We start from the raw sequence: 26,591 nt of genomic DNA on the forward strand, positions 1-26,591 counted from the left end.
GGCAGAACTGAGGACCGAATTAGCACGAGTTAAACAACTGCTGAGCAATAAGAACAGGAAGGGTAAGCCGAGCGAGGACAGGGACGAACCGTCAGCATGACTAGGCCGGGACCCATCCCCACCACCACCGCGTGTCTACCTCGTGGGGTGGGGAAAGGACCCCTGCCCAATAGGCAGCGATGAGTTGAACCCACCCCCTCCGTTAGTGAAGCCTGACCCGCAGGATGCACCCCTGACGCAGTTTCTTGGAGATTTGGTTAGGAAAGGCAACGCCGGGCGTATCTATACCCCAGTTGTGGTAGAAGGCAACGTTTCCCTCCAAGCTCTCTTGGATACCGGGTCAGAAATCACCCTGATGTGTTCCAAAGTCTTCGCAGAGGTTTCTGATGCGCGGCGCGCGCAAGGTAGACCCATCAGAACCGAACGTTGTGACGTCAACTTGGTTAGCTTCACCCAGAATCAAGCCCCAGTAACAACCATTGCATGGTTAGAACTCACATTCCAGGGCATGTCCATCACTCACCCCACTTACATCTGCTCTGTTGGTGTAGAACCGTTCCTCATTGGCCAAGACCTACTAGATAGGCTAGCGCCCCTCATTGACTGTCGTCGTGGGCAACTGTGGGCCCAGGTCGCGTCCCCACAGACCCCAGATCCTCGTCGTCACGATCGAGCCTGTTGCGATGAAGTTAGCGTGGAGGCTACTCCACCGATAGCTGAGTCAGGGCAGGTCCCCGAGAGCCTCGAGACCACTCCGCTCCACCCTGAGCCGAGTCGAGACGCACCAAACTCAACCGACACTCTTCTCAACCGCAACGCGCTTGATGGCCACCCGTCTTTCCTTTGCTTTCTTGGCAAATCTGCCCCAACCAGGTACTACCCCTGGATATCTGGCAACATTATTGTCAACGGCGTCACGGCACCTGGCGTCAGGTTAGCGCTTTGGTCAGAGAAGTCAGCCATCAGCCAAACGTGGTTTGACATAGTGCGTCAGAGCACTCCTTCCCCTGTCTTTGTGCAGAAGAGCCACCGGCTACTGTCAGCCGAACAACCCCAGAGCCCCATCAAAGCCACGGGCATCTGCGCCGTGTCGCTCGCCATCGGTCAGAGAGAATTCCTTCATTTCTTGAGTGTCGTCCCCGGACTTCCTGACCCACTGGTCATTGGGGCAGACATCTTGGTCAGACTGGGAGCCCAACTGGACCTAGTCAACCGGGTCATCTGGACCCAAGCCGACGCTGCTAAGCACCCGTTCCAAGCTGACCCGGAACAAATGCGGTCAGGACAAACGATTCCCCAAGCCTGCCATGTCGCTAGCGAAATTGACATTGTCATTCCCGCTAGGACTGCTGGTTCCCCTCTTAAGCTGGTCATCATGAAAGACCAACAGTTTCGTAGCTCCCAGGCGTTCTTCCAGCCTCTCAGATTCTTCATGGAGCTTGACTTAGCCGTGTGTGGGACTCCGCTGCTTGAAGTGAGTCATCGTTCCGCTCACCTCCTGGTTCAAAACTCCACGCGGGACGCCATCACGATCCCCGCCCGTCGGCCTTTAGGCCTTCTGATAGACCAGGCATTCCATGACTTTGAACTCACCATTCCAGTCATTGGTGAGCTGCCAACGCCGGACACTCATTCCGATCCAGTGGAACCTCCCTGGATCACTCTTCCTTTCCACATGATCCGCGTCGAACCTCACGACATGCTTCGCGACGAGCGCATAGTCATGACCAAAACTGACACCCCGAAACACATGCTGGTGTACGCTCTTGCCACGCAATCGAGCAACAACACCCCTGCAACTGAGGTCGTCGATTCAGCTCTAGGTGAACCGTACCCAGGCTTCGAACGAGAAGTTCAACAACAGCTGGTAGAAGCTGACAGCCTGACCACGGACGCCCAGAGACGACAGCTCCGTGAACTGTTCTACGACTTCAAGGCGATCTGGGCGCGAGATTCTAATGACTGCGGAGTCACAGACATCCACACCGTCCGAATCCCAACAGATCCGAACGCTCCACCGACGTTCGTGCGGCAATACAAAATCCCGTTAGCCGCATACGACTCAATACAAGAAACACTGGACACTCTGCTGGAAAAGCAGATCATTCGCGAGTGTAACTCGACTTACAACTCCCCCTTGTGGCCGGTGCTGAAACCGAACGGCAAGTGGCGTCTCACCATTGACTATAGGCAGCTGAACAAGCAAGTGCCCTTGTCAAGATGGCCCATGATCCATCTGGATCAAGAACTTGCCAAGGTGAAGGGTGCAAAGTTCTTCTCCACCGCCGACGTGGCGAGTGGATTCTGGACCATGCGCGTGGATCCAGCTGACCAACACAAGCTGGCCTTTTCCTTTGGGAACCGCCAGCTAACTTTCAACCGATGTCCGTTCGGCTACGCGAACTCCCCCGCTGAATTCAACATCTTCTTGCATAAGGCAATGAGCGATGCCGCAGCTCGTGGCAACTTGATCTATGTCGATGACATCCTCATTAGGTCACAGACTTTTGATGCACACCTCGAAGAGATACGCCATGTTCTGTCTCAGCTGTCCAGAGCAGGAGCGAAGCTCTCTGTCACCAAAGGGCAGTGGTGTCGCACCAAAGTCGAATACGTTGGGCTGTGCGTTGGGCCAGATGGCATTGAACCCCAGTCGGGGAGGGTGCGGGCTATCCAAGACATCAAAGCCCCATCCAACGTACCCGAACTCAGGAGCTTCTTAGGGGTCTGCAACTACTCCCGACAGTTCATCGAGGACTACGCGGAGATAGCACGACCGCTCACCGAGCTCCTCCGAAAGGATAAACCCTTCCAGTGGAGTGAGTCTCAAGAACTCGCGTTCAAGAGCATGAAGCAGAAGCTCTGCTCTGCTCCCTGCCTTGCGTATCCCGACAAAGACAAACCGTTCTTCTTGGAGGCTAGTTTCTCCACCCACTGCCTGAGCGCTGCACTGTCACAGCAGCATGACAAAGATCGCCGTGTCGTAGCATACGCCAGTCGGCCCCTCAGTGCTGTGGAGTTGAAATTTTCAGACTGCGAAAAAGCCCTGCTGGCCACGGTCTGGGCCGTTGAACACTTTCGCAGTTACATTGGTGGCCAGAAGGTGGTGATAGAGACCAATCATCAACCGGTCTCGTTCTTGAACAGCCAGAGGCTGAGAGAGGGAAGAGTTTCGAACAGTCGCATCGCAGCTTGGATGATGGCATTACAGGGCTACGACGTCGAGGTGAAGTACGCCCAGAACCACAAGATGGTGCTTGGCCGAGGGCTGGCGGAATGCCCGCATTGCGACTGCGAGAATAGTCCAGATCAAACCGAACTAACAACCATACCTGCTCTCCCCTCCGACCACCACTACTATGACGAGAACGTCTGCAAAGACCTCCCCACCGCTTACATAGATGGATGCTCATTCCATCATGAATGCAAAGTGCAAGCCGGTGTCGGTATCGTATGGGCGAACGGCCCTATACAAGGGAAATACCAACATCGACTCGGGGCTAAGACTAGCCAATATGCGGAGGTAGCAGCCGTGCTCATCGTCCTGCAACAAGCTGCCCGTGAGAACATCAAGCGGTTAGTCCTCTGCTCTGATTCAAATTATGCCAGGCATAGCTTCGTCTCACACTTTCCCTCGTGGAAGGTGCAGGACATGAAAAACGCAAGGGGCAAGGAAGTGAAACACTCCGAACTCTTCCTAGCATGCGATCGACTCGTAACCGAACAGGGAATGTGCGTCTATTGGAAGAAGGTGAAGGGACATTCTCAAGTCCCAGGACCTGACAAAGTCGGTAACGATGAGGCAGATGGCCTCGCCAAAGCGGGAGCCGTAGACGGCCCCCTTTGGGAATTCCAGCCGTCATGGCTTCCCGAGATGCCACGCCATAACGTAACCGCGATTACTCGCCGACAGGCTAGAGCAGGTCAAACTGACGCAGTACCCCAAGCAGGAACCGTGCAACTCGGCCGACTGCCCCAGGACGCCGACCTGGTGTCTATGCAGGAAAGGGATCCCGTGATCCACCAAATCCGTAAGTTCCTTGCGGACCCCGTGGCATCCCCAATTTCCCCACAAGAGTTGCAACAGTCCCGAGACTTAAATCACCTTCACAATCTCAAAAACAGCTTAAAACTCGAGAAAGGACTCCTGGTGTACACACCACGCAACCAGGGACCTCCCCGGTGGGTCGTGCCCACAGATCATAGGGGGGTCATGTTGCAGTACACTCACGACAGCCCGTGCGGGGGCCATAGGAACGCTCAGGCGACCTACCAGACACTCCAACAGATTGTCTATTGGCCCTTCATGATTCAGGACGTTACCGAGTATGTTAAAGGGTGCTTGATTTGCTGCCAATTCCGACCAGCCCAACCATTGAACCGCGCCCCACTGCAAAGCAAAGGCATCTCATTCCCCTGGTCTAATCTCCAGATAGACTGGGTCGGACCGGTGCCGAAATCGGCTCGAGGTAATAAGTACCTCCTGACAGTCACTTGCGCGTTCACGAAGTGGGTGGAATGCTTGCCCGCCCCGAACGAAACCGCAGAGACCACCGCTCTCCTTCTTATGAACCATGTGTTCAGCCGTTGGGGCTTGCCCCTATCCATTGATTCCGACCGAGGTACTCATTTCACCGCAGAGGTCATGAGAGTGTTGTGGGAGATGCTCGGAGTCGAGGCAAAATTCCACATCGCGTATCATCCTCAGTCTTCCGGTCAGGTCGAACGTGCCAACCAAACCATCGTGAGCATGCTTCGCAAGTATGTTAGCCACCATGGCAAAGATTGGGACATCAAACTCCCTCTGGTGCTGATGGCCATTCGGTCCACTCCTCACCGCACCACCGGAGTCACCCCGTTCGAAATGATGACTGGCCGTGAAATGGTTCTTCCCTTACACCTCCTCTACCGACCAGAGGACTTAAGCGTTGCCACTGCGTACACCGCACACCAGTACGTCACCGACTTGCAACGCCACTTGCAGGCCACATTTGCGTGGGCCCAGGAACACCTCGAAAAGAGTGCGAAAGGACAGAAAGCTTACTACGACAGAAAGGCGACACACCGTGAGTACGAAGTAGGCGACAGAGTCCTATACTTCAATTTCACCAAACCGGTAGGAGTAGCCAGAAAATTCTTACCCCGTTGGTCCGGTCCTTTCGAAATCGTCGGTAAACTGTCCCCCGTCGCCTACCGCATCAAAACTTCGAAGCCCAGCCAGGCGCCTTCGTATAGATGGGTCCATAGCAACCAAATAAAGCTCTTTGAGCAGTCCACACTCCATAGGGGGGTGGACAAACAATAAGTTATAGCCTGCCCAACTTAGTTGCATGCCTCTCAATCCATAAGCGTGCATCTATAAGTAACCACCCTCGTTACCACTCAAATCGGAATAACAAACTCCTGTATGTTGCAGAATGGCCCCTCTCTGGATCCTCGGCATCTTCCTAGTCCTGCAGACCACATTGGCCGGTAACATAGTGGAACCAGGTCCGCCGAGTGGCATCGTTCTCCAAGATGCCCCAGGACTGCTCCTCACCAACTGCCGCGTCCATACCCAGCGCGTGTACACCCGCCTCGATCCTTGGGACGTGTACCGTAAGCATTTTAGATCGCCCACACAAACAAACCTCGAAACCGGGCCTGACTCCGAGATTGGGTCCAACATCGAACACGCCAAGCGTACCACAGTTCACATGCTCGAACAGTTACAGAAGTTCATAGTCACTGAGGAGGAACTCAGCGGCAAAACACGGAGGACTACTTACTGCTGCATCCGCCATTGGCTCTCTGTTCTCAATGGGCCTCTCTGCCGTTAACACCGTTAGCCTAACCGCGGTCAAACGAGAAATGAACATTCTTAAGGAAGAAATGCCAGAAATCCAGGGTAGACTACTAACTCAACAGGAGGAGCTGCAGGGCCTAGGCAAAACCCTGCAGGGAACCATACTAACCGTTAACATGCATTCTACATTAATCAAGAACACAGTACATGCCGTAGACAGGCTAGTGACAATCATGAGAAGCGAAGTCAAGTACGTCCGAGTAATCCGAGACCTAATGCAGGACCTGATGAGAGAAGTAAGTAGCTCTCTCAGCACCCTGAGTGGAGGTAAAATCCCACCATATTTGATACCCCTCAGCATGGTTGACAGCATACTCCGATCTACTACCACGACTAACGTTTACTCATCACAGATTCATCTGGCTTATAGTCTTGGCAGTGCTATCCCCATTTTTGTGAACCCTCAAAACCTAGAAATAGGCTTCATCCTCAATCTCCCCGTTATTGAACGGCAAAACATATACAGAATCAAATCTGTCCTTAATGTAGGTTTCTGGAACAACGACGTACACGTACAGTTGCAGACACCTTCCACCATAGCCTATCACGATGACAACCCCTCTATCTACCTCGTCCCTAACTTAGACATGTGCACCTCTACCAAAGATATCCACTGGGTCTGCCCCAGCAATCCCTTTATCCGAGACACCACAGACCGTCTCTGTGGATTGACAAAAGTCCCCGAGCAGAAGTGTGCAGGCAAATTGTCTATTAAAGATGAAGGAATAGGAACTAGAGTAGAAAGAGCTGGTAATCGGTGGCTAATCAACACTCCCCAAACTGAGATTCTGGTATCATATGATCAACATAACACTGCCACTAGAATGAAGATCCCTAACGAAACCTCTCTCCTAAGTGTCCCACTAGGAGCCACTGTTCACGTGGGTGACATCACCCTCCATCACCTTAGCGCTGACCAGTATGAGACCGAGATAGAAATGCCCGATGCCTTCCCAGGTCACGAACTTGAGATAAACTCCACCCTCCAAGCACAACTACTGCTGGAAGGGACCAAAACCGTGCAATTCGATCTTAAGCCCACTGGCATCGCTACCACTTTCTTGAATAACCGCGCAAACCCTTCGTCCGATCAAGGATCTTTAATAAGCCGAATTGCGCTGGGATTTCTAGCTAGCGGTTGGGTTATCACAGTCTTCATAGCCATCACCCTACACAGGTACATACTGACACTACACCGCAAACTGGACAAAACGATCTACGCACCTGAGAAATTAGATCGTGGCATTGTCCGATTCTCCATCAGGCCTAAGGCCTCCACTAACTTTCTTGAAGAGTAGGCTTGCTAACACGCTAACTAACCCCTCTTTTCCATTTTCCTTTAAGGAGTTTTGATTATTTTTGTTTGCTGTGTGAAATATTGTATGTAGAAGGTAGTTAAGTAGCCATAGTGTAATTGTTTTCATGCCCAAGTGCCTATGCTTTCATGCCCAAGTGCCTATGCATCTTATGGACTGTATGAAATGAATTGAACTGTTGAACTGTGTCTGAAAGACTTTTCACAGAAAGGACCCTTGGAACTACCTCAATGTGGAACTACCTCATTGTGGATTACTAGGGACCGTGGGTCGCAGACTAAACACCATGTGCCCATAGGGTATCACTCCTTTCAGCGCCTATGGCCAAGGGGGGAATGTTGGTAACTCGCCAGCGCCCCCTATAACGATCCCACAATTTCCTTGCGCGCTCCACCCGGATGTGACGTGAAGTGGAACTGCTTTAACTGTATCGAGAGCGCCTCGATTCGCTCTCATGTTCTGACTACTGGAGTGGTCGGACGGACTGTAGGCACGCTCGCCTACAGTGTTGAGACTAACCGCTATTGTCTGAGAACAGCCTGTTCAAATTAGTTTCGGCCGAACTTTTGAACGACCCGCTAAGTTTCAGCGATATAGTGGTTTTGATTCTAAACCTTTGCAAAGTTTAACTACAGTTAAGTAGTTTTCCACGCTAAGAGGCATTTGCGGACAGCTTCGCTCCTCTCAGCCTTTTCCTCGTCGACGCATCACCGGAGGTTTCTCCTGAAGCACCGTGGGCCAGCTAGGCCTTCATCTCCCTGCTTCGTTAGCCGCGGTTGGACGCAACGCGCCGCTAACCTCCTCTCCTCGGACTGCGACCCTCAGCGCGGACATCGGAGAAAGAACTTCCATCGCATTGAGTAGGCACTTGGGCAAATTTTTAATTTGTAGCTTATTCAGATGGTTGTTAGGGTCATGTTTAAGCTTTGAGCTATTTAGCATACCCGCTCAGACACGGAAGGTGTTTGTTTGTTTTTATTGTTTGCTTTTATTGTTTGTTTTGGTTCTGTTTTTTTTTCTTTGAACTTGTTAGACAGGGTATCTTGCATGATATCTTTCCTTAACTCCATTGCTAGCTTCCCTATCTGATTAGCAGCGCAGCGACAAGTTTGTTATTTTCAGCTCCGAGGCTAGACCGCTACAAGGCCTAGTTCTCTCCATCCAACACCTATTACACACACATATACACACTCTCTCTCTCTCTCTCTCTCTCTCTCTCTCTCGTGTTGAGTTCTTTGCCTAGATAGTCTGTTGGAAATTGTTGTTAAGTACAGTGTTTGGATCCAGCTGTAACGTGGTCAGATTCTCCTTAGCAACTGATTGCTAGCTACCTCAGGGTGATACGCTAGCTCGTAGGCTTGTGTTCTCGACTAGGCCTGCAGGCGCCATTTTTCCGACGCCATTTTGATACCTTCCTCATTGAGTTACCTGTGATACGACACCTAGGCACTGACCGCCATTTTGTTTAAGCATTGCCAGAGTGGCTAGTCATTAGCATCTGCCCACAGATACCTACACAAAGCACACATTAGCCACAGAGCTAATCCTTTGTTCTATTTAGCTAACATTCCTTTGTTTTAGCTAACACTCCTTTGTTTTAGCTAACGACAAGCTAGGTCACACACACACACACACACACACACACACGCATCGGCTTGCCCTAGCCTCACACACACGCCCACACAAGGGATTCTTTTCTTTTCCTTCTATCTCTTTCTCTCTCTCTTTCCCTCAAATTTATAGTCCAGGTGTAATTGTTCCATTGTTTTGTCTTGTTATTACCTTTGCCGACATTGAATGTATTTTGAGATTATTATTATTATTAGTGAGTAGTAGACAAATAAAAGCTAATAAAATTGAATTGCATTTTACTTGTTCCTGTTGTTTATTCACAAGGTCAACTATTTAGAACTCCTTTTTCCTTCAGAATTTAGCTTTTGTATACAACTGGGTTTCCCATCTAATACAGAGCTACCATTAATCTTGAATGTAACCATTCACGGTGAGTATTAAGATTAATAATTTAAGATTTTATGAGACTGATCTTTATTTATAAATTGATTAATTTAATTATCAATTATTACATAATTTATAATTTAATTAATCCCAATTCTACCTACAGGTGAGAGTCGGAACGTAGATCGACCGGTAAATCGAGAGCTTCGCCTTTTGGCTCAGTTCCTTCTTCACCACAACGGACCGGTAAAGCGACCGCATCACTGCGGAGGCCGCACCGATCCGCCTGTCGACCTCACACTCTATCCTTCCCTCACTCGTAAACAAGATCCCGAGATACTTAAACTCCTCCACTTGAGGCAGGACTTCTCTACCAACACAGCGGCTAGCTGTTGGGACATGGAATATGCAAGATTCTGAATATTTATTTTCATTCTTCCGTTTATTCCCATTTTAACTGAACAAAACAAAAATCACCTGTGAGCTTTGCCGGCAGTAAGTCAGACCTGTTCCCAGTGCATGTTGGACTCCGTCAGGGCTGCCCTTTGTCACCGGTTCTGTTCATAATTTTTATGGACAGAATTTCTAGGCGCAGCCAGGGGCCGGAAGGAATCCTGTTTGGGAACCACAGGATTTCATCTCTGCTTTTTGCGGATGATGTTGTCCTGTTGGCTTCTTCAAACCAGGACCTTCAGCATGCACTGGGGCGGTTTGCAGTCGAGTGTGAAGCGGCTGGGATGAGAATCAGCACCTCCAAGTCAGAGGCCATGGTTCTCGACCGGAAAAGGGTGGCTTGCCCTCTCCAGGTTGGTGGAGAAGTCCTGCCTCAAGTGGAGGAGTTTAAGTATCTCGGGATCTTGTTCACGAGTGAGGGAAGGATGGAGCGTGAGATCGACAGGCGGATCGGTGCAGCCTCCGCAGTGATGCGGTCGCTTTACCGGTCCGTCGTGGTGAAGAAGGAGCTGAGCCAAAAGGCGAAGCTCTCAATTTACCGGTCGATCTACGTTCCGACTCTCACCTATGGTCATGAGCTTTGGGTAATGACAGAAAGAACAAGATCGCGGATACAAGCGGCTGAAATGAGTTTCCTTCGCAGGGTGGCTGGGCGCTCCCTTAGAGATAGGGTGAGAAGCACAGTCACTCGGGAGGAGCTCGGAGTAGAGCCGCTGCTCCTCCACATCGAGAGGAACCAGCTGAGGTGGCTCGGGCATCTTTTTCGGATGCCTCCTGGACGCCTCCCTGGGGAGGTGTTCCAGGCATGTCCCCCCGGGAGGAGGCCCCGGGGAAGACCCAGGACACGCTGGAGGGACTATGTCTCTCGGCTGGCCTGGGAACGCCTCGGTGCTCTTCCCGAGGAGCTGGCCGAGGTGTCTGGGGAAAGGGAAGTTTGGGCTTCCATGCTTAGACTGCTGCCTCCGCGACCCGGTCCTGGATAAGCGGAAGAAGACGAGACGAGACCTGTGAGCTACTTACGTATCCCCCCCCCGCTTATATCAGAATGCAAGCAATCGAAGGAACAGGACACTTATTATGAATGTTGACTTCAACAAATAATTAACCCTGAAACAAGTAAGTAAAGAGCAGTGTCTCTCCCCAGGGATTTCACACAGCATCCTGGTAAACCGTCATTTTGAAATAGCATTTTGCTTCTTGAAATAGCGTCAAAATCCACCCTATATGTTTCGTAAATACATTCAGTTGGTAAACAGGAAGTCGATGTGCGACAGACCTGAAAACGGTATACATGGTATAGAACCCCAAGCTGAAGCTCAGTACCAAATATCAAGAAGCTGTGATTTGTAGTTGCTGAGAAAAGTGTTGTGAAAATTTTGTAAATCCACGCTATGTGTTTCATAAATACATTCAGTCGGTAAACAGGAAGTCGATGTGCAACAGACATGAAAACGGTACACATGGTATAGAACCCCAAGCTGAAGTTTGGTACCAAGTGGCTATGATTTGTGGTTGCTGAGAAAAAGGGTGTTTTGGATGGACAGACGGACGGACAGAGGTAAACCAGTACACCCCTGGGAGCTGGGGTATAATACAAATAATAAAAATCCAGATTTTCAACGTGGTCTTTGACTTTTAGACCCCACTGCAGAAACCAGCTGGACTAAAGTTGTGAGAGTGGGAACTGAAAAAACGTTCTACCGTACATGCCACGTGACTGATCCGAGGAATCATTGAAGCCAAGGACTTCGACTGGTCACTTCACCACGTCACGCTTAATCTGCATACATTTTAAAAATCTCAACTCGCATTCCGTCACTGAGATCACAGCTCCATGTCTCGCTCGTACACGGAAAACTTATGGCTGCCTTTCGCTTTGATGTGTGCGAGGGACTTTTCTTCAGTATCCCACTAACTTTAGTTTCGTTCCCATTTACTGTTTGCTGCACAAAATATCAGACAAACCTGTAACCATCCATGGTTTCATCTTATAGTGAGTGGTAAAATCTGTTCTCAAAGCCAGACATACAACTTTTTTTTTTTTTTGGTTCAAGTCCCACTTATTTCATGAAATGTTTTTTCTTCTAACTAGGGCTGTCGAAGTTAACGCGTTATTAGTGCGTTAACGCAATTTAATTTGATCGCGATTAAAAAAAAATGACGGCGTTATTGGAGGGTATAGTGAATTGGGCTCATCTTGGTAAGGAACAATGCAGATTTTCGTGGGTGACTAGCATGCAAAATAAAGCTAGTTATAACATTAACTTTGTGGTAAAACGTAGCTCTACAACTTGTCAAATAAACCCGCAACATGGTCAGTTAAAGCCTTGGTCACAACCGGCCGTACGTGCTCCTACGGCCAGTCTACGTGCAAAAAATGCAAGAAACGCACGGAGGGCGCGCGTGTGACGTGCTGATTTTCGAGCCACAGACTGGCCACAGAGGTTCTTTGTCATGTCAAACAAACTCTACGGGCGCTTAAGTTTTTTTCAGGTTGCAAGACAAACTTACGGCCAACGCGCGTCTTTCTCCACGAACAAAAAAAAAAAAAAAAAACGCAGCAATTTGGGAAACGCCAAAAATCGTACGTCCAAAAAATCGTATGTCCGGTTGTGACCTAGGCTTAAATTGTAGCCTGCATATGCGATGCGAGTTCCGTTTACTTTCACTTTACCGCGTGAAATGTGTTGATATCTGATGGGCTACGATCGGGAATGCCAGGGGCGCAGATAGGTTTTTTGAACTGGGGGGGACAAAGCTGCCAGCAAACCAACCCCAACCTAGGGCTGCACAATTAATCGAATTTAATTGAAAATCGCGATTTTGGCTGCCACGATTAAATTAAATGAAAATCGCGATTTATTTCCATTTAAAATGCGAGCTCTGCTGTATATCTGATCAAGCACTTTTTGACCAATACTCCACCAAACCATTAGGGGGCGAACCAATGCATGTAAGGTTTCATTACTCCGCCTAAATAAGCAAGCCAGCCAAGTGCAGTGTTGCCAGACTGGGCGGTTTTAAGTGCATTTTGGCGGGTTTTGAACATATTTTGGGCTGGAAAATGTCAGCAGCATCTGGCAACACTGGCCAAGTGCGCAGAGCTTCAGTGCAGCGGTATCTTCTTCGAGGGGTGATAGCGTGAGAGTAGGTAGCAGATTGAGGTGAGAGAGAAAAGCTAACTATGTCAGAACAACAGACTATTTAGCACTGGAGGCAATGTTGTGACCTGCCTTCGCTCATGTTTAAAGCCAGAGCATGTTGATAGGCTGCTCTTTCTAGCTAAAAACTTGTAGGCCTCAGTATAATGCTATGTAATTGTTGCAATTGAGTTTTCAGTTCCTTCATCCTTTGGTAATTTCTTGGATAAATTTCATTTATTTGTCATTTGGAAATCAGAACTTCTCTTTTAAATTTCATTCTGCACTGAAAGCTGTTCATATTGTTTGTTTGAATATAGTGAAATAAAATTTAAGTGATTTCCCTAACATCAAGAATAATCATGATTAATAATCGCGATTACAATTTTGATCAAGATAATCGTGATTATCATTTTTTCCATAATCGTGCAGCCCTACCCCAACCCCACCATGTGTTGTCAACATGTGTTGACTTTCTAACTATGCCTGTGTGTTGCGTGAGCGGCAGTCAGTCAACAACTCTTCGCAAAGTTTCCTTATGAAACAATATGCTCGCTGAAATTATGGCAGGGAACGCCAGATTAAACATTAAAACTGCCTTCTGAGCACTGTATCTACAGGCTACCACCGAAAGAAGGAGGCTACCAGAAAGGCATCTCTACTCCGTACGATTTTACTTTCACTACGACATTACTTTGAACAAGGTGATATGATAAAGTAAGGCACAGTTTACTTACAGTCGTTGTTTTTTGAAAAAACGATGCAATTGTTTTCTGCCTTTTCGGTTTGGCACCCTTCATCATGCCGTGTTGGGGTCCTGAACTAGGAGCTGTCCCCGATATGCCTGTCAAACTTGTTGTGGGTAACCATAGCAACCAAGCTTGAGCTCGCAACCTGTGCAGTCTGCGCAGCTCAACCAACCGAATATCAGTCTTTGTTTTGTTTTATGCGAGTTGTTGCAACTATGTATGTACTGCTGTGCACCTCAATAAACCGAATGGTAATTAGTCTTTTGATTTTTCCGTGAGGTTTGCCTTATGCAAAGAAAGACAGCATAGACATTTTTTCCTCCCTATAAGTGGGGGGGACCGAACGAGGTGAATTTAAAGCTGGGTGGGACGAAGCCCACCCGTCCCACCCTCTATCTGCGCCCGTGGGGAATGCGCACATTCCCTTTTCTCCACCTGTAGATTGTAGGTAGCCTAGCGATTTCCAAATAGCCTACTGCTTCACTTGAATGAACTTGCAGGAGTCAAACTACTTCCTCTTTGCTCTTCGAAGTGTAGCTTGCAGCCATTACAGTTGAGAAAAAAATATATTAGTTTGTTATTTCTCCAAATCGTATTTTGCACATAGCCTACAGTATGCCCAACAGATGTCTGATAGGCTACACTGGAAAGAATATGCTGCATGCCTAGATCTAATATCAAAACCCGAATGCCAAATATTTGTGCATTAGGCCTATATATTGTCTATCATAAAGAAGATGAGCCTTATAATTGACATGGAGCATCAGAGCATATATTCAAATGTTTGCTCTGATGTAGAAATGTATTTGAGTACAATTTAAACAGATGTTTAAAGATTTTTTTGCGATTAATCGCGATTAACTACATACTTTTATGAGATTAATCGCGATTAAAAATTTTAATCGTTTGACAGCCCTACTTCTAACCTGATAAAACAGGTTAATGGTTCTTAAACTATTTCCTGGATCCCTGAGCCAACTTCAGCACCATGTGACTGGAAAAGAGGTTAAATCAAGGACAAATCTAAAGGAAGATATAATTTGCCGTTTTACTGCATCGTCGACAGTGAACTTTGGACTTCTTGGCTTTTGGTTGAACTCAGCAGACAGCCTCAGTGTAACACTCAATTCATTTCATTTGTAAAATGTAATTAAAGATAAATTAAGCCTCTCTGTGGGTGTGTACGCAGGCTGTAAACGAAGATGTGTTGAAAGCTGCACTGAAAAGAAGAGCAGGTGATCAAATGCTCAGGTTTGTAGTTTGGTTAGGAGTGTTTCATACTCGCTCACCCTTTCCTCAGCATGGCGTTCCAGAACATCTGCTCGGAGGGATAAACCCAGTTCTGGTCCAATCCAGAGCGAGGGATGTGGGACTCTTCTCGCACCACGGATAGAGGAAAGGGCTGACCGGGTGAAGGCTGCTGGTTGGGCGGAGGCATCTGAAATGAAGAGGAGGAAAAACGTAAAGCCGTGTAACAGCTACACTGCGAGGACAGTCTGCTTTCTTCTCTCCTGTCTCACCCGTGTTTTACGTAGCTCTACATTTTGCAATCATGCAAGAACACCTCTATTCGACACATATTCTACTCAACTCCACTGCTGATGAGAGTTTATCATTCGTTCATCTTCAGTAAATCGCTTTATGAATGAATATCGCACCATGTTTGCAGGGTTGATGTCTGATGCTGCATGTTTGCTTCCCGTCACAGGACACTGTACAAACTCATAGGCTCTGTCCTGATGTGCTGGCACATCTGGTGCACTCTTGGGGTGTTCTGTAGCAGATACTCGATGCATGGGGCACTCAGACGGAGGAGCGGCTAAACACAGACACACAAACAAACACAGATCATCAAGTTCCATAATAATTCTTCCAAATGTTGCTTACGTGGTTTGGGATGACATGTTTATTGATGAAAATGGACAAAAGGACATTGCAGAAGCTCTAAAAACAATCCTAGTGGTTATAATTGAAGCTGAATATCGCAGTACTGCCCAGCATGCAGGCTTGTAGTACTCGAGTCCGACTTGCGCCCTAATTTTAAGGACTTGTGACTCGACTTGGACTCGGACTCGTGCATTAACTGCATTCGGACTCGTAAATTGGAGACGAGGACTCGGATTTTTTCTTTATTTTTTTGTAACATGCCATAATAATTTGGCATGAGATAATTTTTGTACCAATTTCATGCAAGAGTGTCACACCTGTGCGCCTTGGCGCATGCATCAGATAGACTCTTGGACGTGCTCCGGACAGCGTGCGCACCAAGCGGGCTCTCACGTGCACGCCATAAATGACTCGCACCTGCATAGAATGAAGGTGCAATCAGCGCACCTGTATTAAAACTGTGAAATCGCACTTACTTTGCGAAGTATTGCGTTGTGCTGCTGACACATCACAGAGCCTTATTTCCTTGTTTGGTTTCCTGATTTCCTGTTTCTTGTCTCTGATTCTGCCGAGTCTACGATAGCCTGTTTGTGCCTCGCTCGACCTATTGCCTGTTTTACCGTTTTACGATTTTGCCTGCCGTTCTGGATTGTTTATCGTCTTCACTTGTATTAATAAACACACCTTCTGCACTTACATCCGTCTCCCAACCATCTCTGACAGAATACTTTGCACTCCCTGATAAAGAGAAGTACATTCACTTGTTCGTACGTCATGTTCAGGAACAAACTAACGTTAATGGCGCTAAAACAGCCACCGTCAAATGGTGCGGTTGGAGTGTTGGACTCGACTTGAAACTTTCTTGAATGACTTGGACTAGATTCAGACTTGAACACTGGGGACTCGAGACTGGATTCGTACTCGAGGTTTAGTGACTCGACTACAACACTGCCAGCATGAACCTCATGAAATAAAATCAAGCCAAAAAAAAAAAAATCATCCATTTACACAACTACACTAACAGCAACATAAATAAGGGCCATTTGTAAAGTTCCCAAAGTTTGCTCAAACCAGACAAATTAATTAAACTGACTTTATTATTTATGATAAATCACCTCTGTTGGCATCCTGATGCACGGGACAGCCCGGGGGTGGAGCTCGGTTCTCATTAGATATCACAACAGCCTCTGCTGTGACTGGACCAAAAGGACTGGACATCGTCTCTGTCATGAGGTGGACACAACCGTCACTATACAGAAACATTATGACACCAAATCCAGGGCTGCACAATACATCACAATAAAACTGATCTTGGAGATATCGATATCACAGAAACCCATGATTTAAAAACCAAGTGCAAGTTTACTTTTACTGTGTGAGCATTTGAAACATCTCATTATCTCTAGCCACTTTATCCTGTTCTACAGGGTCGCAGGCAAGCTGGAGCCTATCCCAGCTGACTACGGGCAAAAGGCGGGGTACACCCTGGACAAGTCGCCAGGTCATCACAGGGCTGACACATAGACACAGACAACCATTCACACCTACGGTCAATTTAGAGTCACCAGTTAACCTAACCTGCATGTCTTTGGACTGTGGAGGAAACCAGAGCACCCGGAGGAAACCCACGCGGACACGCGGAGAACATGCAAACTCCGCACAGAAAGGCCCTCGCCGGCCACAGGGCTCGAACCCGGACCTTCTTGCTGTGAGGCGACAGCGCTAACCACTACACCACCGTGCCGCTCGCATTTGAAACATTTTAGAGATATTTTAACAGTATTAATGTAAATGATTTGTTAACTCTAAGTCATCACAGGGGCAGCATGGTGGTACAATGGTTCGCACTGTTGCCTCACAGAGAAAAGGTTATGGGTTTGAACCTCATGGCCAACGAGGGCCTTTCTGTATGAAGGTTTGCATGTTCTCCCCGCGTCTGTGTGGGTTTCCTCCAGGTGCTTCGGTCTCCCCAACAGTCCAAAGACATGCAGGTTCGGTAAACTGGCTACTCTAAATTGCCCATAGTTGTGAATGGTTGAGAGGAGAAAACCTCAATAATAATCCAGTAGAAAACAATGAGAAACCACGACTGTAATGTTCCCGAGAAACCTTGATGGCTGGAGCGGTCAGGGTGGCCACGTCTCTGCAGTGATATGCCAGAGAGAGAGTGTCATCACAGGTTTGCTAGTTTGTTTTTCAAGGGGAAAAGGGGGGCATTAAGCCCTGTGGGGTATTCGGCTCCAGTACATTGAAAATGCATGGAATTTATCACAAGCATGTCCGAGATTATTACAGATTACTGAAGAGCCAATGGGAATGTGCGATACCGGTCCCCAGTAAACTGAGATAGAAATTGAAAATAGAACTCCTCTCTTGGGGGATTATTGCCCCACACCTGTAGGGAATAGGCTCTACTGTTTAAAAAAAAAAAAAAAAACTGACTTGTTAGAAAACTGTTGTATTAGCATCACTGGATTTCATGCCAGTTCATTGTTTGTTCCATTACACTGATGATAAAGTTACATTCCGTATTATACCATATAATTTAAATAAATAAATAATTAAAAGTAGACCCAATGCCCCCCTTTCTCCTGTCTATACAGTGGTGCTTAAAAGTTTGTGAACCCTGTAGAATTTTCTCTATTTCTGCATAAATATGACCTAAAACATAATCAGATTTGCACACAAGTCCTAAAAGTAGATAAAGAGGACCCAGTTAAACAAATGAGACAAAAATATTATACTTGGTCATTTATTTATTGAGGAAAATGATCCAATATTACATATCTGTGAGTGGCAAAAGTATGTGAACCTTTGCTTTCAGTATCTGGTGTGACCCCCTTGTGCAGCAATAACTGCAACTAAACGTTTCCGGTAACTGTTGATCAGTCCTGCACACCGGCTTGGAGGAATTTTAGCCCATTCCTCTATACAGAACAGCTTCAACTCTGGGATGTTCGTGGGTTTCCTCACATGAACTGCTCGCTTCAGGTCCTTCCACAACATTTTGATTGGATTAAGGTCAGGACTTTGACTTGGCCATTCCAAAACATTCACTTTATTCTTCTTTAACCATTCTTTGGTAGAACGGCTTGTGTGCTTTGGGTCGTTGTCTTGCTGCATGACCCACCTTCTCTTGAGATTCAGTTCATGGACAGATGTCCTGACATTTTCCTTTAGAATTTGCTGGTATAATTCAGAATTCATTGTTCCGTCAATGATGGAAAGCTGTCCTGGCCCAGATGCAGCAAAACAGGCCCAAACCATGATACTACCACCACCATGTTTCACAGATGGGATAAGGTTCTTATGCTGGAATGCAGCGTTTTCCTTTCTCCAAACTTAACGCTTCTCATTTAAACCAAAAAGTTCTATTTTGGTCTCATCCATCCTCAAAACATTTTTCCAATAGCCTTCTGGCTTGTCCACGTGATCTTCAGCAAACTGCAGACGAGCAGCAATGTTCTTTTTGGAGAGTAGTGGCTTTCTCCTTGCAACCCTGCCATGCACACCATTGTTGTTCAGTGGTCTCCTGATGGTGGACTCATGAACATTAACATTAGCCAATGTGAGAGAGGCCTTCAGTTGCTTAGAAGTTACCCTGGGGTCCTTTGTGACCTCGCCAAGTATTACACGCCTTGCTCTTGGAGTGATCTTTGTTGGTCGACCACTCCTGGGGAGGGTAACAATGGTCTTGAATTTCTGCCATTTGTACACAATCTGTCTGACTGTGGATTGGTGGAGTCCAAACTCTTTAGAGATGGTTTTGTAACCTTTTCCAGCCTCATGAGCATCAGCAACGCTTTTTCTGAGGTCCTCAGAAATCTCCTTTGTTCGTGCCATGATACACTTCCACAAACATGTGTTGTGAAGATCAGACTTTGATAGATCCCTGTTCTTTCAATAAAACAGGGTGCCCACTCACACCTGATTGTCATCCCATTGATTGAAAACACCTGACTCTAATTTCACCTTCAAATTAACTGCTAATCCTAGAGGTTCACATACTTTTGCCACTCACAGATATGTAATATTGGATCATTTTCATCAATAAATAAATGACCAAGTATAATATTTTTGTCTCATTTGTTTAACTGGGTTCTCTTTATCTACTTTTAGGACTTGTGTGAAAATCTGATGATGTTTTAGGTCATATTTATGCAGAAATATAGAAAATTCTAAAGGGTTCACAAACTTTCAAGCACCACTGTAAATGACCCAGGAGTCACTGTAGCTATCAGTAATGAATAACTGGGATTTGAGACTCAGACAGACAATCTGAGTTAATCCTTCAGAAATAACTGTACATACTTTTAATACCTGATAAATGTTTTTAAATTAGTGTCACACTGGAGTCCCTGCAGTAACCAGAACATACTGATATATAACCAATACAACCTTTCACATCAATAAAAATAATCAGTAAAATAATCTTTACCTCACTGTAACAATGTGCCGAGCGTCAAATTTGTATTATAACGTGTTTTAATATTTTAATATTGATAAATACAGCTCCATGATCTCTTCAATGTCGAATCCTGTGCTTTACCCAGTGTACAGTGTGAACCGGCTTCTTCATTGGGTTCAGCGGTGAAGCACACACAGCTCTATGGAGGTTTTATCGCCACCTTCTGGCTGGAAGAAGAACAGCACTATAATTCTACAGTCCTACTGCAACAGAGAGTAGAGCTTTACTGTATTTGTCTTTTATTAGATAACATGTGGGCGGCACGGTGGTGTAGTTGTCGCCTCACAGCAAGAAGGTTCTGGGTTCGAACCCAGCGGCCGACAAGGGCCTTTCTGTGTGGAGTTTGCATGTTCTCCCCGTGTCTGCGTGCTCCGTTTTCCCCTACAGTCCAAAGACATGCAGGTTAGGTTAATTGGTGGCTCTAAATTGACCGTAGGTGTGAATGTGAGTGTGAATGGTTGTTTGTCTCTATGTGTCAGCCCTTTGATGACTTGTCCAGGGTGTACCCCACCTCTCGCCCATGGTCAGCTGGGATAGGCTCCAGCTTGCCTGCGACCCTGTACAGGATAAGCGGCTACAGATAATGGATGGATGGATGGATGGATAGATAACATGGTTCAGCATCTCTTTTTTCATGGACTAATCAAGATCATGTGCTCAACGTGAACATCCATCCATCCATCCATTATCTGTAGCCGCTTATCCTGTCCTACAGGGGCGCAGGCAAGCTGGAGCCCATCCCAGCTGACTATGGGTGAGAGGCGGGGTACACCCTGGACAAGTCGCCAGGTCATCACAGGGCTGACACAGAGACAACCATTCACACTCACACCTACAGTCAATTTAGAGCCACCAATTAGCCTAACCTGCATGCCTTTGGACTATAGGGGACACCGGAGCACCCGGAGAAAACCCACACAGACACAGGGAGAACATGGAAACTCCACACAGAAAGACCCTCGCCGGCCGCTGGGCTTGAACCCAGGACCTTCTTGCTGTGAGGCGACAGTGCTAACCACTACACCACCGTGCCGCCCAACGTGAACATCCCTGTTGTTTTATTGACAAGAAACCTAAAGACAAATCAAATAAAATTTCCAAGATTTGAAATGATTTAGTGCTGTAATATGTACTTAGGCTGCACCAACAAAATAGAAGGGCACACCTCTAACAAGCCACATATTATCAACATCAAAATCAAATCATTTGAAAATAACATAATACCAAAGCTGTACACCAAATTTCATCCAAATCCATTCACTACTTTTTGAATTACATTGGGAAAAGACAAAAAAAAAATACTGGATCCGCATATATATCTGGATTTGCATCAAAATCTAATCTTGGCCCATGGCTCACCTTTCCTCCAAATTTCATCAAAATCTGTTCAAATTGAGAACAGACAAACAAACAGAGACAAAAAATATAACCTCCTCCAACAAAGGTGAAACATCTGCTGACACATAGCTGAAACATCTGGCCCAGATTTGGTGTGAAGTTGGCACAGCTGGCGTTCAGTCAGCAATGGTATGAGGCATATGAATTGAATGTGGCCCAGGTGTGACAGAGGTGGCACCACCTTTAAGGCAGCAAACAAGATATGGGCCAGTTGTTGAGTGTAGTATTTGGCCCAGATGTCAAATTAAAACTGTGGAACAGTACGTGTGGGTATGGCCAGTCTTGTCTTTCAGTTAAAATGTAATCTCAGATATTTTTGAGTAAGGTGCCAATATTTTCATACACACAGTCAGCTGTTTCTCCCTTCCTGTTTGCAATATGAGTTTCATGCTTTCAAGCCAATCTATCCAACATTAAATGTTGCATCAAATGAAATGCATTAAAAGGATTATCCAAAGTCCCCACATCAAATAAAACACAAATTAAATTTTAAGTATGAAACACCATCAACTTTAATTGTTTGATAGTCTCATTTCATGGACAATAAATGTTTGGTCTATTTCTGTCTCTTTTTTAATGGTTGCATTTGAAAGTTAATAACTTTTTTTTTGACAGAACCATATGATGTAAATTAAAGAAGAGTTTTATGATATGAAATTTACATAATTTGATTTGTAACGAACTGGATTATGTTAGCACACTTGCTAAAACAAGAGCAATAAACATGCACACGCGGTCCTGATGACTAGCTCATTACCTGATATAAATGAGTTTGAAATACAAAAACACATAGAAACACAAACACCCCTCACTATCATGAGTTTGTTGGGTCAACAACTGGGTCAAGAAACAAACTCCACTATGAGGATAAATGAGCTGATAAGTATTCACTCTCGCTTCCCACCAAATTAGAAAAATAAATAAATACCTTACCTTTTCAGGGGGAAAAAACGAACAAAAACTCCATCAATCTATTTTCTCATATATTTTATTAATTCTTACTTTGCTTACACTCTCACTTTCTCCATCACTGCTGATTGGCTGTGTCTCCTGTCTGTCACCATGTAGTTGGGGAAGCCATGATTGAATGGTTAGAGAAGCAGCTTTGGGACCAAAAGGTTGCTGGTTTGATTCCCTAGACCAGTAGGAATGGCTGAAGTGCCCTTGAGCAAGGCACCTAACCGCCAACTGCTCCCCAAGCTGCTCTGGGTATGTTGTATGTCGCTCTGGATAAGAACATCTGCTCTACTCTGTAACATAATGTGATGTGATGTGATGTGATGTAATGTAATGGACAAACAATAGCCAGATGACGGAGACCTTAAAAAGACTCAAATGCCTTGAAGAATGTGTTTTCAAATTGGATTTGTCTGTTGCGGGGGATAACTTTATAATCAGTGGTAAAATATGGTTTAAAAAAGTGCATACAAATTTCCCCCCAATCTCAACTCTACTACAGAATTATCAGGGCCACTTTCAGCAGTTCAGACGCGTCATATTAAAATGTACTTTTTTCTCTCCTCGTTAATGATTTTTTTTTTTAACATTCAACAATGCCACATAGACTTCATTACAGGCATTTAGCAGATGCTCTTATCCAAAGCAACGTACAACAGGATCCTGACACACCCCACCCAGGGAGCAACTGGGGGTTAGGTGTCTTGCTCAAGGGCACGTCATCCATTCCTGCTGGTCCAGGGAATTAAACCAGCAACCTTTTGGTCCCAAAGCTACTTCTCTAACCTCTAGGCCATGGCTTCCCCTATTAAACAAATACACAAGTCAATTAAGTCAATTATTTATAGTTGTACATTGAAAGTTATGGTTATAAACAGCACATAGGCAGCATAGTGTTTGAGCATATACATTCATCCAGAGAATACATAATTAAAATCATTTTTTCGGCATGCATGGTCCCTTATAGTATCTATAACATACAAGTCATGGACATGTTAGTTCCTTTATATTAAACTGTGCTGATGTTGTGCTGACTTTATTGCATCCGATAAAATAAAGGCAAATTTGGTTTCACTTCATAGCAGCTTAGCATCGTCAGTTTTGATTGTCCGGATTTTTATCCTCAGTCCTTCGGTGAATCTCTGAAGAGTTCATTTGGAGTACAGATTGAAACTGTTCGCAGGTGCAGTTGGAGTAGACTCGCCAGTTTATCAGGTACACCAGACTTGCACCAGACTTACACCAGACTCTAATCGGCTGTTTTCGATAATAATTTAAATTTACCATAAAATGTAGGTCACCTTAAAGATTACAATTTATTAAGTAAGATTACAACTTACTGTACACCATTTCTTGATATGTACAATTTGTCAGCCTTCCTTTACTCCGATGAAAGGAGCTCTGTATTTTGATATCAGAGTACTCTGGAATGAGTTCTCATTCTCATCTCATGATCTCTAGCCACTTTATCCTGTTCTACAGGGTCGCAGGCAAGCTGGAGCCTATCCCAGCTGACTACGGGCGAAAGGCGGGGTACATCCTGGACAAGTCGCCAGGTCATCACAGGGCTGACACATAGACACAGACAACCATTCACACTCACATTCACACCTACGCTCAATTTAGAGTCACCAGTTAACCTAACTTGCATGTCTTTGGACTGTGGGGGAAACCGGAGCACCCGGAGGATACCCATGCGGACACGGGGAGAACATGCAAACTCCACACAGAAAGGCCCTCGCCGGCCACGGGGCTCGAACCCGGACCTTCTTGCTGTGAGGCGACAGCGCTAACCACTACACCACCGTGCCGCCCCTGGAATGAGTTGTCAATCCAAAATACACCAAAAGTTCACTCTTCTTTGTCTCATCTCATCTCATTATCTCTAGCCGCTTTATCCTTCTACAGGGTCGCAGGCAAGCTGGAGCCTATCCCAGCTGACTACGGGCGAAAGGCGGGGTACACCCTGGACAAGTTGCCAGGTCATCACAGGGCTGACACATAGACACAGACAACCATTCACACTCACATTCACACCTACGGTCAATTTAGAGTCACCAGTTAACCTAACTTGCATGTCTTTGGACTGTGGGGTAACCGGAGCACCCGGAGGAAACCCATGCAGACACGGGGAGAACATGCAAACTCCACACAGAAAGGCCCTCGCCGGCCACAGGGCTCGAACCCGGACCTTCTTGCTGTGAGGTGACAGCGCTAACCACTACACCACCGTGCCGCCCCTGGAATGAGTTGTCAATCCAAAATACACCAAAAGTTCACTCTTCTTTGTTGCATAATAAAAATGTCAGATGAGTTTATTGACTGATAATTACACAAGAGTTTTGAACTCTCTGGAAGCCCCGCCCCCTGACTCCCATCTCACTTTAGCAATGTTTTGATGAGTCGCCAGGGTGTTTGATACAGTGCTGATACAGTGCACTCACATTCAATTCAAGGGAAAGTGTGAATTTTCAAGGTTATTAATGTGAAATAAAATCTGTTAATGTGTTTGACTTACACTACCGTTCAAAAGTTTGGGGTCACTTTGAAATGTCCTTATTTTTGAAAGAAAAGCACTGTTCTTTTCAACGAAGATCACTTTAAACTAATCAGAAATCCACTCTATCCATTGCTAATGTGGTAAATGACTATTCTAGCTGCAAATGTCTGGTTTTTGGTGCAATATCTCCATAGGTGTATAGAGGCCCATTTCCAGCAACGATCACTCCAGTGTTCTAATGGTACAATGTGTTTGCTCATTGCCTCAGAAGGCTAATGGATGATTAGAAAACCCTTGTACAGTCATGTTAGCACAGCTGAAAACAGTTTAGCTCTTTAGAGAAGCTATAAAACTGACCTTCCTTTGAGCAGATTGGGTTTCTGGAGCATCACATTTGTGGGGTCGATTAAATGCTCAAAATGGCCAGAAAAATGTCTTGACTATATTTTCTATTCATTTTACAACTTATGGTGGTAAATAAAAGTGTGACTTTTCATGGAAAACACAAAATTGTCTGGGTGACCCCAAACTTTTGAACGGTAACGTAGTTAATGTTGGACAAGTGTTTCTTTAACATTAACTAAGTATATTTACCAGGGATGGCCAAATATGGTGAAACAGAAACAAAACTGACAGCTCTGACAAATAAATAAACAAGCAGGGCTACAAATGAAATCTCAACTCTACCACCCCAACTCCAAAAAAGTTGGGACACTGTGTAAAACATAAATAAAAACAGAATGTGAAGATTTTCAAATCACGGAAACCCTATATTTCATTGAAAATAGTTCAAAGACAACATATGTTGAAAGTGAGAAATTTTATTGTTTTTTGAAAAATATATGCTCATTTTGAATTTGATGTCAGCAACGCTTTTTAGAAAAGTTGGCACGGGGCAACAAAAGACTGAAAAAGTTGTGTGATGCTAAAAAATAGTAATAATAATTTGGTTAATTGGCAACAGGTCAATAACATGATTGGGTATAAAAATAAAGCATCAAAGAGAGGCGGAGTCTCTCAGAAGTAAAGATGGGGAGGGGTTTACCAGTCTGTGAAAGACTGCATGGGCGAACAGTGTAACAATTTAAGAATAACGTTCCTCAATGTAAAATTGCAAAGAATTTGGGGATCACATCATCTATGGTACATAATATCATTAAAAGATTCAGAGAATCTGGAGAAATCTCTGTATGCAAGAGACAAGGCTGAAAACTGACATTGGATGCCTGTGATCTTCAGGCCCTCAGGCGACACTGCATTAAAAATAGACACGTGTCTGTAGCAGAACTCACTCTATGGGCTCAGGAACACTTCAGAAAACCATCATCTGTGAGAACAGTTCATTACTGCATCCATAAATGCAAGTTAAAACCAGATATAAACAATATCCAGAAACACCGCCACCTTCTCTGGGCCCGAGCTCTTTTATGATGGACTGAGGCGAAGTGGAAAATTGTCCCGAGGTCTGATGAATCAAAAGTAGAAATTCTTTTTAGAAATCATGGACACCACGTCCTCCAGGCTAAAGAGGAGAGGGACCATCCGGCTTGTTATCAGTGCACAGTTCAAAAGCAGCATCTGTGATGGTATGAGGGTGCATTATTGCACATGACTTGGGTAGCTTGTACATCTGGGAAAGCATCATTAATGCTGAATGATATCTACACGTTTCAGAGCAATATGCTGCCATCCAGACAAAATCCTTTTCAGGGAAGACCTTCCTTCTTTCAGCAAGACAATGCCAAACCACTTTCTGCACATATTAAAACTGCATGGCTCCGTAGTAAAAGAGTCCAGGTGCTAAACTGGTCTGCCTGCCTTTTGGCCTGCCTTTTGAAACATGTTGCTGATATCAAATTCAAAATGAGCATATATTTTTCAGAAAACAATAAAATTTCTCAGTTTCAACATTTGATATGTTG

At 45.7% G+C, this 26,591-nt stretch overlaps 1 protein-coding gene across 3 annotated transcripts in view; it reads right to left on the minus strand.

Annotated features, from left to right (window-relative positions):
• The window catches only part of LOC132864754 (holocytochrome c-type synthase-like), a 41,794-nt gene that overhangs the window by 10,738 nt on the left and 4,465 nt on the right, over positions 1–26,591 (minus strand). Inside the window, exons 1-4 of one of the 3 annotated variants that reach the window (XM_060898169.1) lie at positions 19,785–20,093; positions 16,462–16,569; positions 15,118–15,278; positions 14,749–14,897 (exon numbers count right to left, since the gene is read on the minus strand). In XM_060898169.1, coding sequence (XP_060754152.1) covers positions 14,749–14,897; positions 15,118–15,278; positions 16,462–16,564 — 413 coding nt within the window. In that variant the 5' untranslated portion in view covers positions 16,565–16,569; positions 19,785–20,093. Of the gene's footprint in view, positions 1–14,748; positions 14,898–15,117; positions 15,279–16,461; positions 16,577–19,784; positions 20,094–26,591 lie in introns of those variants that run through there. The other 2 variants (XM_060898170.1, XM_060898168.1) reach the window with 2 other exon arrangements.

Source organism: Neoarius graeffei, chromosome 17, assembly GCF_027579695.1.
Source record: "Neoarius graeffei isolate fNeoGra1 chromosome 17, fNeoGra1.pri, whole genome shotgun sequence".
Lineage (NCBI taxonomy): Eukaryota > Metazoa > Chordata > Actinopteri > Siluriformes > Ariidae > Neoarius > Neoarius graeffei.